Source organism: Miniopterus schreibersii (genome assembly GCF_964146895.1).
Source record: "Miniopterus schreibersii genome assembly, chromosome: 4".
NCBI classification, from domain to species: Eukaryota; Metazoa; Chordata; class Mammalia; order Chiroptera; family Miniopteridae; genus Miniopterus; species Miniopterus schreibersii.
Window position 1 is genome coordinate 34,894,519 of NC_138105.1, and position 13,845 is coordinate 34,908,363.

Consider the following 13,845-nt stretch of genomic DNA (forward strand, 5'->3'; position numbering starts at 1 on the left):
TTTACTTTTGGTTACTAATTTGCAATCAGGAATGAGGTAGCATAATTTAATTCCATTAAAATCCATCATTATCAAGCACCGTTTATAGTGTTAATATAGACGTATTTTTTAAAATGTTTAACTGCAAATATCTTGTTTAACTGATTCAAAAATATTGTCTCTTATGGAAATTACTAGGAAAGGTAATTAAAAAAAAATGTAGGCTTACATTAGAATTTTTTTTTTTTAAGAAATACCTGACACCGAAAAATATAATTTTCATTTCTCACACTTAAACTTGAGCTTGAATTCTAGAACATAATCTTTGAGAAGTTAAATTGCTTGCTTTGTAGGAATTCTTCATAAAAATTATGTTTCTATAATATCTATAAAATATGTGCTAATATATCTAATGTGAAGGAACATTATCTTACCTTTAAATAAAAACATTTAAGGTAGTTTACAATTGCATATTATATTGCTTTAATGTTAATTTTAAATTTATTTCCTTTTTTAATCTTTAGTTTTACACTTTTCAATAACTTCCCAATTTCAGAGGGATATTAATAGGCCCTATTATTTGTAGAATTATTACTTTTTCCAGAGCAGTGACATGACCATTCAGAACCGCAAGAAAGTTTTTAATCAGCTGCTTTCAGCAGGTCCTCCCAAGCTACTGAGGAAGACAGTGTGATCCACATTCAAGAATTCTCATTGTTGAGCATGCACAGTGGTCTTCAGTGTTGTTTGCCCTGGAATTTGGTTACGTAAATGTTCTCAAAGCTTACTGTATAAGAACATGATTATGGCACATGCACTCATCACAGACTGATGTGAAAATAAGATCGATATCTTAATTTACAATACAAATATAATAACTGAATCAAAGAAAATACTCCTGAGAGATACAAAAAAATGAGAAATACTACGAGAATGCTATTTTAGCATAAAAAGGGCATGAGATCAACTTCCTTATTAGTGATCACACGTTGTCTCATGCATTCTCATTTCATGTAGGGATATTGTACCTCCTGCACAGATTAAAATACTCAGAGCAGTTCACCTCAGTGTGACCTGTCCTGGGCTGTCATAGAAACATGCAAAAGCATTTTTAATTCTTGATACCCTCTGTCTTAAACCTCATGCAAACCACCAGCCCTCTTTTGAGGTTATTTTGAAAAATATGAACAAACCAACCTCAGGCATGTTACAGTAGTAGTGAAAAGTTCCCAGTTCCTTTTATGATGTACGTGAAGCACAACCTGCCTACTTAGTTGGACTGTGGTGTCCTTAGTAAATACTTGAATATACTCCAGTCATTATTTTCAAGATTAGGTTTTTAAACAGCACTGATTTTATCTATTTTGATTTTATGATGGCTTGGAACTCAGTTTTGGAAGAAAGTTTCATGTGCAGCACTTCCTTTTGGACTTGTAACCTACTACACAACACAGGAGTGGGCTTGATTGCGGCCCTCACGGCAGAGAAGGGATGTGGTGCAGTTAAGGCCTCTGGTTATGGGGCCAGTCTGCCGGGGTTCAAATACCGACCCATTAGTTACCGTCTGTGTGACCTCGGTAATTTCTTTAACCTTCCTGGAACTCATTTTCCTCATCTGTGCCATACATCCTCAAAAGCTCATTGTGGAGATTAAATTATTTAACGTATTTAAATCGGTGAGTGTCTGGACCAAAGGAAGCACTCATTAAATGTTCAAGGCAACCATATATTCAGTTAAAATTGGAACAATGACATCAGCCTGGTATGGAGAAAATTAGAATTCTGGGCTTAAATAGAACTAATCATGCTCTCTTTTACTCCCAGAAAAAAAAAATCTGACTCCAAATGTTCTTTTCAAAATCTATCACTAGTTTCATCTGCAGTATAGATTCTTTCACATGATACATATGTTTTAAGAGAACAGTTTCTTTGCTTCCCTTTTTTATCTGTGAAACCAGTGCAATGGATAGAATACAACCAAAGGCATGTGCCCAGAAAGATTGTTTTATATGTTCTGCGGTGATGTTAGTGACAAAGCATGATGATAACTTTTTAAGTTTTGTGTTCTCATTATTTCACTAATGAGTGAAATATTTGTTTATGTACAATAAACAGTAAAAGTAACCTGGTAAAAAATACTCTTTTTTTGAAAAAACAGATTTTTATTTTAGTATAGGAAGCAGCACATTGTTTGATGATTGTAGAAAAATTTTAAAAAAATTATATTTCTTCAGACGAAAAAGTTTTTAAAGCAATACAAGTGGCATATACAATATGACTTCATCTCTATTTTGACAGCTGCGCTAGCCTATTAGTGTGAATTCTGGCTTTAGAGGGGACATTGTTACTCCAAAGAGTTCTGATATCCCCAAGTGAGGGACACTGGTGCCCTAAACTCATCGCACAAAATAAATTAAAACAGTCTCCGAGTGTAGAAAATTGGGTCTTTCTATAAGATATACCAAAGATACCTGCCTGCCATAAAGCAGTGTTGGAACAGAAGCTCGGGTATTTTCTTGCCTTTCTTCAGGAACATCCTATTACCTGATCAGCCCGATTGTCTCGGCCAGCCTTGTAGTTGTATTTTCGTACCCTTGTCTTTCAGTCAGATAAAAAACTAACAAATGATACCACAAGCCCACTTAAGAAACACCTGAAAAACTGCCCCAACTTTGTGTTAATATTTATTCGCTAGGCTCTCTGTGCAGTTCTCATTGCTTTGTGATCCTGTGGGCTTTCTATACTCTGGCTTTCACATCAGCTTTACATATATAAACCTAACTGTATATCATTATTTTACTCAAAAAACAAGAGGCCCAACAACTAAGTTGCAGTGTCCAAATGCTTTGAAGCAGCACATGTTCTTATTTCTGGTTGTGTTTATGTCTCTTATGAAAACAAAAAATTCTCATATTTTATAAAATGGTAACATTTCCTGTTATTAATAGTACTGCTTCCCAACTATGGAAGAAATGAAACAGATTTGTTTCCTTCTTATTTGACATATCTGTGAATGAAATTACAGTCTCTTTTATTTTTTTTTTTTAGCTTTTAAAAAGGCATTTTTATTGAGTGCCTAGTATGTCACAGGTATATTATTTATAGTTTTGCATTTAATTTTCACAACAATTTTTCCAGGCAGTTATTAGTATCCCATTTGTAGATGAGAAACCTAAATTGAAGTAATTTAGGATACATAGCTAGAAAGTGGTAAAATTGAGATAGAAACCCACCTTTTGTTCTTATCCCATCAGTCTTGCTATTGCCCTATAGCTATTAAAATGGTGAATGTATCATTTTATATTCTTCTATTTTAAATTAACACTATGTGATAGAATTATCATCATATTTTATTTTATATTTTATTATTATTGAATTGATTGGGGTAACATTGGCTAATAAGATCATATAGGTTTCAAGTGTACATTTCTATATACGTGACCTGCATATTGCATTGCGCCCATCACCCAAAACCAAGTCATCTTCCATCACCATATGTCAACTATATGAAGCATTTTCTCTTTTCTCAAAATATGCTGGTTTTCAATGAGCCCATGCTGTTTGAAGTTTCTTATTTCATTCAATGAACAAGATATTGATTTTATTAGAACAGATCTCTGGTTATGTTTGAGAAAGATCCTTTAGAGGGCAGTGAAGGTAGGATCTACAGAACTCTGCTTTGGAGCCAGTATCGGGCGCTGCTGCGTGGCTGTGCCTGGGAGAGAAGCGGGGCGCCCTGGGCGGTCAGCGAGGCTGAACTAAAGCGGGGGATTGCAGAGCAAATTAACGTGGAGAAGTGGCTCTTCTAGGTTGCCAAATCTAGAAAACAAATCCAAGGGGAACAGTGGAACTTAAGGTTTGAAAGCTATGTTTTGGATAGGTTATGGCATGTTTTAAGTAATAACAGCAACAGTAATAGTAGTTAACAGCTGTTAAGAACTTGTTATGAATCTGGCACTATTTAAGAACTTTTCAGATACTACTCTATATAAGCCCTACAATAACCAAATAAAATAGGTATTCTTACGATCTGCATTTTATAGATTATAGAGTTAAAAAAAGAAGATTTCCAGTAGCTTGCCCATGGCCTCATGGTTAGTGAGGGAGGGTCAGGCTTTCTATTTGAGGCTATCAGATTCTAGAGCAAGCATTTCTAACCAATTCACCACTTGAACTTTAGGCTTAAGAAACCGGACACTATTCAGAAGGAAGTCAGTAAGGATTAGTTGTGTGGGGTTGTATTTTTGTTTTTGTTTTACTAGCAGAGCATTCTTGCAGTTATCAAGCATTGTGGTCATAAAGGCCTGGTAGACAAGGAAAATCAAAGAATGGCTATTAGAGAAATTTTGAAAGAAATCCATAGTATTAGAATTCTAAATGTAGTAATAAAAAGTAAAGAAAGCAGTTATCAAGAATGGTTCTCAGTGCTTGAGACTGGATGATTGGGACAAGACTGCTTCCCTATTACTACTACTATTACTACTAGTACTACTACAACAACTACTACTAAAGCTTATATGCTGGGAGGGAATCCGTTTTGAAATGAAAAAGTGTACTTTCTTTTTTAAATTAAGAATTTTGGAAGTAAAAGGAGACATGAGGAAAGATAACTGAAAATACCAATAGATTGAGATGACAGATAGATAGATGATAGATAGCAAGGGTTATTTATTTTGAGATAGAAAATCCTTAATCAAATATATCTGACCTTTAATTACTTAAAATGTGTTATTTTGAGTGCCATATTAAAATTGTCCCTGTCTCTTCCTGGTTCTGTGAGTTTCAGACCAGATGTTTCTAGGGCGAGATTTACTTGTGAGTGTCTCTCTGTAAAAGAATTAACATGAAAGCTATATATATATATATATATATATATATATATATATATATATATGTATATATTTTAAGTTTCAGTTTCACAGTTATAAAGTGAATTTAATATTAGTCTATGATCATTATCTGCCTTATATTTTCTTTGTTAAAATTTGTGGGGAAAATGCCTCATGATTTTCTCTAGGTTCCTAACTTTGATTGCTGCTGACACTACCCGAGGCTTGAGATAATGGGATAGAATCACTTTCTTCCCTGAGCAGCTCATTTCATCACTTTTTTCTTCCTTTCACAATTATCCTTAGAATTGAGTTATCAGCCACTAACACCCAGACAGTCATTTTGACTGCAAAATGTTTCGTTACATTTGGAAGATTTAGGGTGATGAAATGCAAACTATTTCCAGATATGTAAAGTATAAAATCTGGAAATGCTCCTGGGCTCTGTGAGAAGACACACATACATTTTCTCTTGTGTTTCCCTAACCCTGTCCTTTCTGTTTAGCTCACCAAAATTAGTGAAGACCCCTCTCCTTTTGCATCTGGCTTTCCTGTCAAATAATTAGAGTATTTATTTACATCTACAGACATCTGACTTCAGTATTCCCTGTAAAATGTTTGAGAGTCACTCGGTTGCAGCCACAATAATGCTCACATTTTTACTAGCTTTAAAAGTTGTTGTTTTTTAATATTTAAAATCTACCTAGTTTTTGCTCTGTCATTCAGTGATTGTCAGCTTCTTGATACACCATTTTTCCAGGACCGTGTACTTGGACACATTCTAGTCTCCCTGGGAAATGCTCTCTCCTTTACAAAACCGCTCCTCACCACATCTGCTCACCACCTCTCACTCATCAATCAAGATTTCAAGTCCTTTACCTTTGAGAATCCTCCCCAGACAAAGAGATATGTGCATTCTTTGGGTAACTTCTTACAGATTTTTATACAGGATTTCTGTTTTAAAATATCCTGTAAAACAATTGTTTGTCTATTGGATTGTGAAATCTTTTAGAGTAGAATCCATGGGTATTCATTTTAGAGTCTCAAGTCCCAGAACTCTGTCTGGGGCAAACACCCACAAATGCTTATAGACAACAGCAGTTCCTCAGGAAAGGAAACATCCTGACACCAAGGAAGCAAGTGCATTTGCTTCTCGTTAGTAATCTAGGCATCTTCCTGATTTATGTTTAATTAATTAATTAATATAATTAAAATAATTAATTAATCTAAGTATAGTAATCTCTGAATGGCAAGACAAATCAAACCATACCCAAAACCAACCATCTCTACTCCTAACATCCTCCCGCCTGATTTCATCATCTTTCAACCTTCCACGATTTTCACTTTCTGTTCGTTTTGGCCTTAGTTACACTAGTGCTCCTGTTCTTTTTTTCTAATCGGTCACTTTCTCTTTAACAACTCCTTGAGCCTCATGTCTCACCATCACCTGCTGCTAATTTCACTCATCTATTTCTTTTCAATTGTCTGTCATATATAATTTACAAACATAGATGTAAACAGTAAGAAAACATAAATAATCTTAACGATGAACGTAAAGGGGACCCATTGTAGACTCTGACTATGGGGGGAGGTTGTTGATAAGGGTAACTATGGCTATAGGCAGTTTATCTGACTTTCCTTTAGGTTTCTGAGGTTTCCATGTAACAGTTTTTAAATGTTGGTATTTTTATTAATAATGATTATCTAATAAGTTACTTCAGTTTTTTTCTTAGATATTGTGTATATTTATGGCATCTAATGTGAATCTCAGATACTTAAATAAAAATAATGATACAACATTTTTATTTATTTTTTAGTGAGAACTTTATTATGAGATATATAGGTGGGTTTGTGTTTTGTCATATTTTAATAATGACATAGATATTTTATATATCAGAATACATTGCCAATACTACTTAAGCAGATTTTTTTACTAGCTCCAACAAAGGTTGATTACTTAAAATTTTGACTTTTTCCTAGATTTATTGTGACATTTTTCATAGATAGTTAGTGTATAACATGGCCAATACTTTTACTTTATTACGTGGTTAAATATTTATAGTAATTAAGATGAACCCCATTCAAACACTAGAATTAAAATTCTAAAATGTAATAGACCTATTTAAGGATCTTAGTCTTGCCATGTAATTAGAATTTAACTAAAGTGCTTTTAAACCTTAACAAGCATGATATAATCTTATTTCAATAATTTAGCATTTTTGTGATGGTTTTTAAAGCTGATTTTTGATTCACTGTCTATCAGTTTTCAAAACTCTATCTGATGATAGATGAAATTGAAGGGTAAGAGGTTTCTAAGATATAACTAAAATTAAAATGTTTACATAGGGTTAGATTTTAAATTAAATAATTTAAAATTATATGTATTGTGCAAAGAAAGAACATTTTATCTAATATGTTGTATTTATCTCACAAAAGCAAAGATTCCACTCCAAACAAGGTTAAAATTTTTAAAATAATTTAAGTAACAATTAAGAATGTATTCATTTATGAAAATTAAGCAATTAGTCATTGAACATAAATTTATATTGTAGGTAACAATTTAATTTCTTTATCTCCTTTTGATTCTGACATTTTATTTTAAAATATTTTTTGGTGGAAATATCTAGAATATTTATTACAAGAACTATAGTACTACAAAATAATTAGAAAATATAGTGCAACATTTTTCTAGAAAACAGTGTAACATTTGCCTCAGTGGCAACTAACATGTCACCTGTGGTGTCATGAAGCAGTTGCTTAGAGGACAGGTGGCCAGTTTTAACAGATATAATATATGACACCTAAATATTGTATGGGACAGATGTATACTGACAAATTATTCCTTGTTTATGTGAAATTCAAATGTAATTGGCCAACCTGTACTTTACCTGACAACCTTTCTCAAGGTGTTATTGAAGCCTACATAGTCAGGCTTCCTAACCTGCTTTAGTGTGGGAGTATTTTTCTCGATTCAGAAAAACAGTGGTCAGCTTTTATTTCTCAGTGTGTCAGCATGTCAGCTCCCTCTGAGCCTGCAGTTCCTGTTTTAAATCTGCTGTTTGTTTTGACATAGAAATGACTGCAATATGTTAGGGGAAATCATATCATCAAGCATATTGAATAAACAGCCATACTTTTACACACAGTTTCTAAGTCGTGTATGCTGTACCTTTTTTTGAAAATAAACTTGTACAAATTGTGTTATAAGTATTTTATTTACCAACCAAGAAGATTTTCCATTTGTGTTCATGGCTTCATTATCTAAGGTTTTGGTTAAATTATTTTGAAATGTTAGCCCTGTTTAAGTAAGCTATTAGTAGTTAATAAATTAAGTACATGACTATGTATTTTTTAAATGAAGATCTTACATATTTATTCTTAAGTTTTCCATTTCTCACAGCTAAAATTTATGCTTGGTTTTCATATAAAAGATGAAGTTGTGCACACCACTAGTAGTTGGTCTAATATTGTGATACAATGATGTCATTTGTTGAAAATAGATTTATCTAGGAGTAGCACCCTTATTTTTATAAGAATAACCAATCCCATTCAGGCATGTTCCATGCCTTCTGCTTTGAAAATTAATGCTCATTTCAACCTTACAAGAAGTAACTAATAGATCTCCTTATAATGTTGTTTTGAAATAAACTACTTGAAATATAAGTATCTAAATGTCAGTAAATATTATCAGCTCCATATTGTCAAAGAAAAAAAAGGGACAATTTATCCTTTAAAGGCACATATGAATATCTTGTTAGACTCTTAGGTGCTAATTTAGACAAAAGTATTTTTTTGTCATTATTAAAGTAATATATAACTGAAAAGAAATTTCAAGGGTACTTCTTTGCCGGTGTGAAGGATATGATTTCCAGATTGTTCTGGAACAAATCAGAGTTTCCATATTTTAGTAGATTATGATACAGAATCTCAGAAAAATTTTCAATGATAATCATAAACATAGAGAGCAATATATGTTAGAGTTTCATTTCCTAAATATACGCCAATGTAGGATAGGATCAAAGCACCTAAAAGTTAATTCAGTCTCCAAACTTGATGTTAAGATATCGTGAGGTTAGGGGGGTTTGCTTGTCAAAGAGAACCTGGTATAGTGGCCAAAGTGTTCTATGTAGGGTCACATCCCATTATTTCTGATCCCCCCTTAAGAAAAAATTGTTAAGCTTCTAAAGCATAATTTTTAATATTTCTAGAAAAGTTTGCAATAGATCCCTTCAATATATAAAATTCTATGCAAGTGCAATACCATAGTAAGATTTTTTAAACAAATAATTTAAGACTTTAACGGTTTTAGTGTTTAAGAAAGATATTTAGGATGTTGCCAATTCTTGTGCCTAGATGGAAAAGTTATGCATGATTACTGTGTGTCTTTGAAAATCTTGCTCAAATCAACTCAGATAATGCTAATAATCAAAGTGTATTGTCTCATGGAAGGAGTTGATACACTATCACTGTTTTTTTGTTGTAGAGTTCAAAGCACTCTTAATCCATATAATTATTTAGCGAGAAAGAATTTTAAAACGAACAAAACTGAGTTAACTATAATTACACTACCCTGTTAAAAATATTAGTGGCAGTCAACACGGTCACAGTAACTCAGAGTAGGTATTTCCTTTTGAAACATTTGTAAATGCACTATTGCCTTTGTGAGAAGGTAGTTTTACATTACACATGCACATAACACACAAACACACCCGGGTGTACAGAAACTTATAGAAGCCTGTGGATCCTCTGTTTAGAAGGAACCCCATGATGTTTCTGTCTTTCAGGTTATGATCGGCTTTGTCACAGGCAACAGAGAGCAGGTGTTTCTGGCTTCGCCAAGGGGTAATGGGCTTAGACTCTTATGTGCCAGATTAGCCTTAGATATAAAGAAGTGTCCTGATGTGAGGCTCATTAAAATTTGGATGAGCTCCCGAGTAGGTTACTGATCCCAGCCCCTGAAGTGTTTTACTGTAGTGGAGGGTCTCAGTCACCTGGGATGTTTGAAGGCTGTTTTTTCTTTCAGTTGCAGAACTAGATTAGATCACTTCACAAGCTTTATTTATTGCTTTAGCTTCTGTGGTTTATACTCTCATGAAGTATAAAGGGTATTTTGCTTCCTGCTACGCAAGCATAGGAATGTGAATATTCAAATTATTAAATTATCCTTTCAGTATATTGCACAAAATTATTTTTAACAGGCTATTATGTTAATATACATGATACAAATAGAATAGCAGTACTGATGTTTCTACAACTGTTTTGGCAACAAACATGTTCACAGTCATTTTTCTTTAGTCATTAATCAGAATTTTTTAAAGTTTCATAATTTAATATCATACTTCACAAATTATCAAAAGCAACAACAGGATTCCACAATATAAGGAAAAATATGCATTGTGAAACTTTCATTAAAATTATATGTATGTTAGGTATACACATACATATATATGCTAAATATACACACACGTATATGCATGCTAAATTATAAGAAGGTAGGTATTTGAATATCTCTTTTCCACTGAGAGTGATTTTTTTTTACCTGTAGTTCAGCGAGTAAGATAGAAGTCTTAAATGCAACATTTCCATGACTCACTATGAAGAATAAATGCAGGGAACAAATAAACAGAGGTAAAAAGGAGTTCTAACAGTCTCTTTCCTATTACTTCGGATTTGACTGAAAGGAAAAGATTTCATCCACATCAGGTGACCACATCCCCACATATGTTGATGAAAACCTAGGGGGAAAATGCACTTGTGAGATTCTCCAAGTGGGCTTTCCTAATTCCAAAACACAGGAGATTTCAGAAAGCAGAGCGCGTCGATGCATCTGACCCACCCTCTGCAGCCCGAGAGGCCTCAGCAGACGCGTAGTCAGAACAGTCAACCCTGTGGGATAACTGTCACCGGCCCGGACTCTAAAATGTAATATCATTGATTTTTTTAAAAAAAATAACATTTGTGTGTTCCTTGTTCACTGTTAACTCATGCAGGCCCCAAAACAATAATGATTACTCCAATTCAAATTCACCCCTTAAAAACCTCGAAACAAAATGTGTGTGACCATGCCTTTGGGAGTGAGGCAGCATTTCAGTTTCCCTGCTTGGTCCGGGGGCTTCACATCTGGCGGATCAGCCTCTGTAACGGGGAGGTCACCCCCACTCCGATGAGCGCTCACCTTCGGGCTCAGCCCTTGTGCGTGTCCCATTTAGATTCGCATTTCTGAATTAACAGGTCGGAGCAGGTCCATTTAATAAAAGGTGATAATATTTTGCAGACAACTATTGGAGTAGGTGCACTTTAAATAAAAGCAGCACACAGTAACCCTAAGCAGTAACTAATATATGCGCTTTAAGCTTATGTTTATATTTAAGAGACTGAGTATAATGTGCTAAACTTCTGTGTTCTTACCACTGTGAACCACTTTAATAACATGATTGCTTTTTGTATTCTAAGTCAAATGAACACATAATATTGATGCTAGTAGCTTTTCTCATAAGTAATCTTTTAACTTAATCAGAAATAGTTTACAGATTTAAAGATGCATTAGGTTAATTAATTTCTGCATTTATGCTAAGATGTACTAGCTTTTCAGTATATTCATTTTTTTCTCGAATTCTTTTTTCCTTGAACTGCTAGAATGATGTTTCCTTTAAATCAGTATTTTCTGACATACTATTTAAAGAAAAAACTTCAACCTGTAAGTAATAGCTCTAACTTATTCTGAAAAGAGTAATAGTCTTTGTAGGGTGACCATATTTTCTGGGTTGTCCAGAAAAGCATAAGGTTATATCTTGTGTAATTGTTAATAGTGCTCTTTTTCACTCACACAGTTGTTCAGTTTAGAGTATAAGTTATGTGGTCACTGTAATTATTTGTTCCAATTTATTTTAGAAACCTGAATTTCTATGGTGGCTCACTATTCTAACTTACCAAATAATTTTAAATTCTGATTGGTGTAAACAAAATATATTTGAATCATTTATACTCAAGTTTATCATGAAACAGGGAATTGAATTCAAGGTCATAGAAAATAGGATTTGATTCTTTTAAAAGATTCTTTAAAAAAGTTTCTATTTGCTAATAGAATATTCTCTGTAGCATTATGACCAGGTAAGGTATAATTGCTACCCATGTGGCCCTGTGTTGTGGCTAACTCATCCTATAATTCATGATATCATATGATATAAAGCAAAATATGTTTTGATTCTTTTCAGTACTGGTTACTACACAGTATATGCATCCCTTTATTTGCACTTTAATTTCTGGCTATGGTGGTAACTGACTTCTACAATTTTAGTTGTTGTGATTCTGCTAAAAGGTGAACTGGTGAAGAATGTTTGATAGTCTGGTCAGAAACTGAGTCTGTGAGTAAAAACAAATGAGAAAATCATGGAAAATAAATTAGGAAAAATATATAATTAGATAATCTACTTGAAATGAGTGGAAATACCTTAAGAGAGAAATTGCACTGATCAGCATAGTCTTACATTTGTAAAAAAAAAAAAAAAGCCAAATTCACCAGATCAAAACAATTCAGTTATGCTGTGTAGTTTAGTTCTTAATTTTTAAAAATTTTTAAATATTTTTTAAAAAGATATGTTTTGATTGATTTTTAGAGCGAGAGGAGGCGAGAGGGGTAGAAAGATAGAAATATTGGTGGCGATAGAGAAACATCAGGAATCAGCTGCCTCCTGCGTGCCCCGTGGGGACTGAGCCCACAACCCGGGCATGTGCCCTGACCAGGAATCGTACAGGTGACCTCTTGGTTCCTGGGTCGACTCACAACCACTGAGCGGCACTAGCCAGGCAGTTCTTAATTTTTCATGAGATATACATATATGTGATTTTTATCACACTGGAACAATCTTGATTTTCAGCACATTTTTATTATTCATCTACGATGTTCCTGATACTGATCTAAGGGATGCACGTTTCTGTTCTCATTGTGCTCATTGTCAAATATTAGAGATTATGGAGAGATGGGAAAAATAGCCTTTATTTACTATAAATGTATACACATCTTAAAAGCATAAAATCTGAATAACTGAGTCTGGACATAATTCAATAAATTTTATAGGACTGGATCAAATTTGATAATATCTTTTCCTCTCCTTTGCTTTCATCCTCTTTATGAGAAAACTTATTTCTATCAGGGAATAAATTTATGTATTTTAAAAAAGTTGTATACCATAAAAAGGTTTGGTTTTCATATACTTTAAAAAATGAGATAAAATAAACCCAGAACATATGAATCACCCTTTACTTCTTTAACTACATAAACACTTTCTGGTACAATGTTCTGTATCATATCTTGATTTAGTATATATCATTTAGGGTTCATTAAAATAAATATATAACAAATTGTTCATAGATAGTCTAAGGACTTGTTCCGGAAATGTAAGAGCCACACAGCTTTTTCAAATATTCTCGTTATGTGTGAGTAGTGAAGTAGGGACTGGCTTATACATACACTCTCCCATCATTGGGGGTTGGTATATAAAGTACACATTTCCCATGCAAAACTGATTTGCCAAAATGTCAAAACTCCCATCTTCAGAATGCCCAGCACCAGAGTGACTGTGGCCGTTAGAAAGCCCAGGTCACCCTGAAATCTTCTGACAGCAGGGGGGCTCCTGTGGGCACCCAGCTCCTTTGCATCGCATCTGATTGTTACAGTGACGTTGGGCCTGAAGCAGGGCGACGGGCTGCGTTTCTGAGCGCTGTTTGTTTTCTGTCCGGCAGCACGGAAGAGGCTCTGCTAGTCGGTTCTGCAGCGTCCCCGGGGCAGCCTGATCTGCACAACGTCGACCAACAAAAGCATCCACCTTTCAGCTTCACGGGCTCGGCCGCCCGGTGGGCGCGTGAGGGACCCCGGCCGGGGCGCCCGGCTCTCAGCGGGCCTGAGACAGGAGCCGCGGACCCCGGGCCGCCTGGCCCCCGCAGTGTGTGCCTGTTTACAGCGCTGGAGCTCGCTCCCCACCCTCACCGAGCCCTCTAGATGTCCATCCCCGCCCGAAAAGCCAGTCAGAAGGACAAA

The 13,845-nt window shown here is 34.6% G+C and overlaps 1 protein-coding gene across 1 annotated transcript in view; it reads left to right on the forward strand.

The window, feature by feature from the left end:
• The window catches only part of PCDH10 (protocadherin 10), a 39,247-nt gene extending 25,616 nt beyond the window's left edge, over positions 1–13,631 (forward strand). Inside the window, exon 5 of the mRNA XM_081133968.1 lies at positions 13,551–13,631. Within this exon, the coding sequence (XP_080990094.1) occupies positions 13,551–13,570 (20 nt within the window). The 3' untranslated portion in view covers positions 13,571–13,631. The remainder of the gene's footprint in view (positions 1–13,550) is intronic.
• The last annotated feature ends 214 nt before the right edge of the window (positions 13,632–13,845 follow it).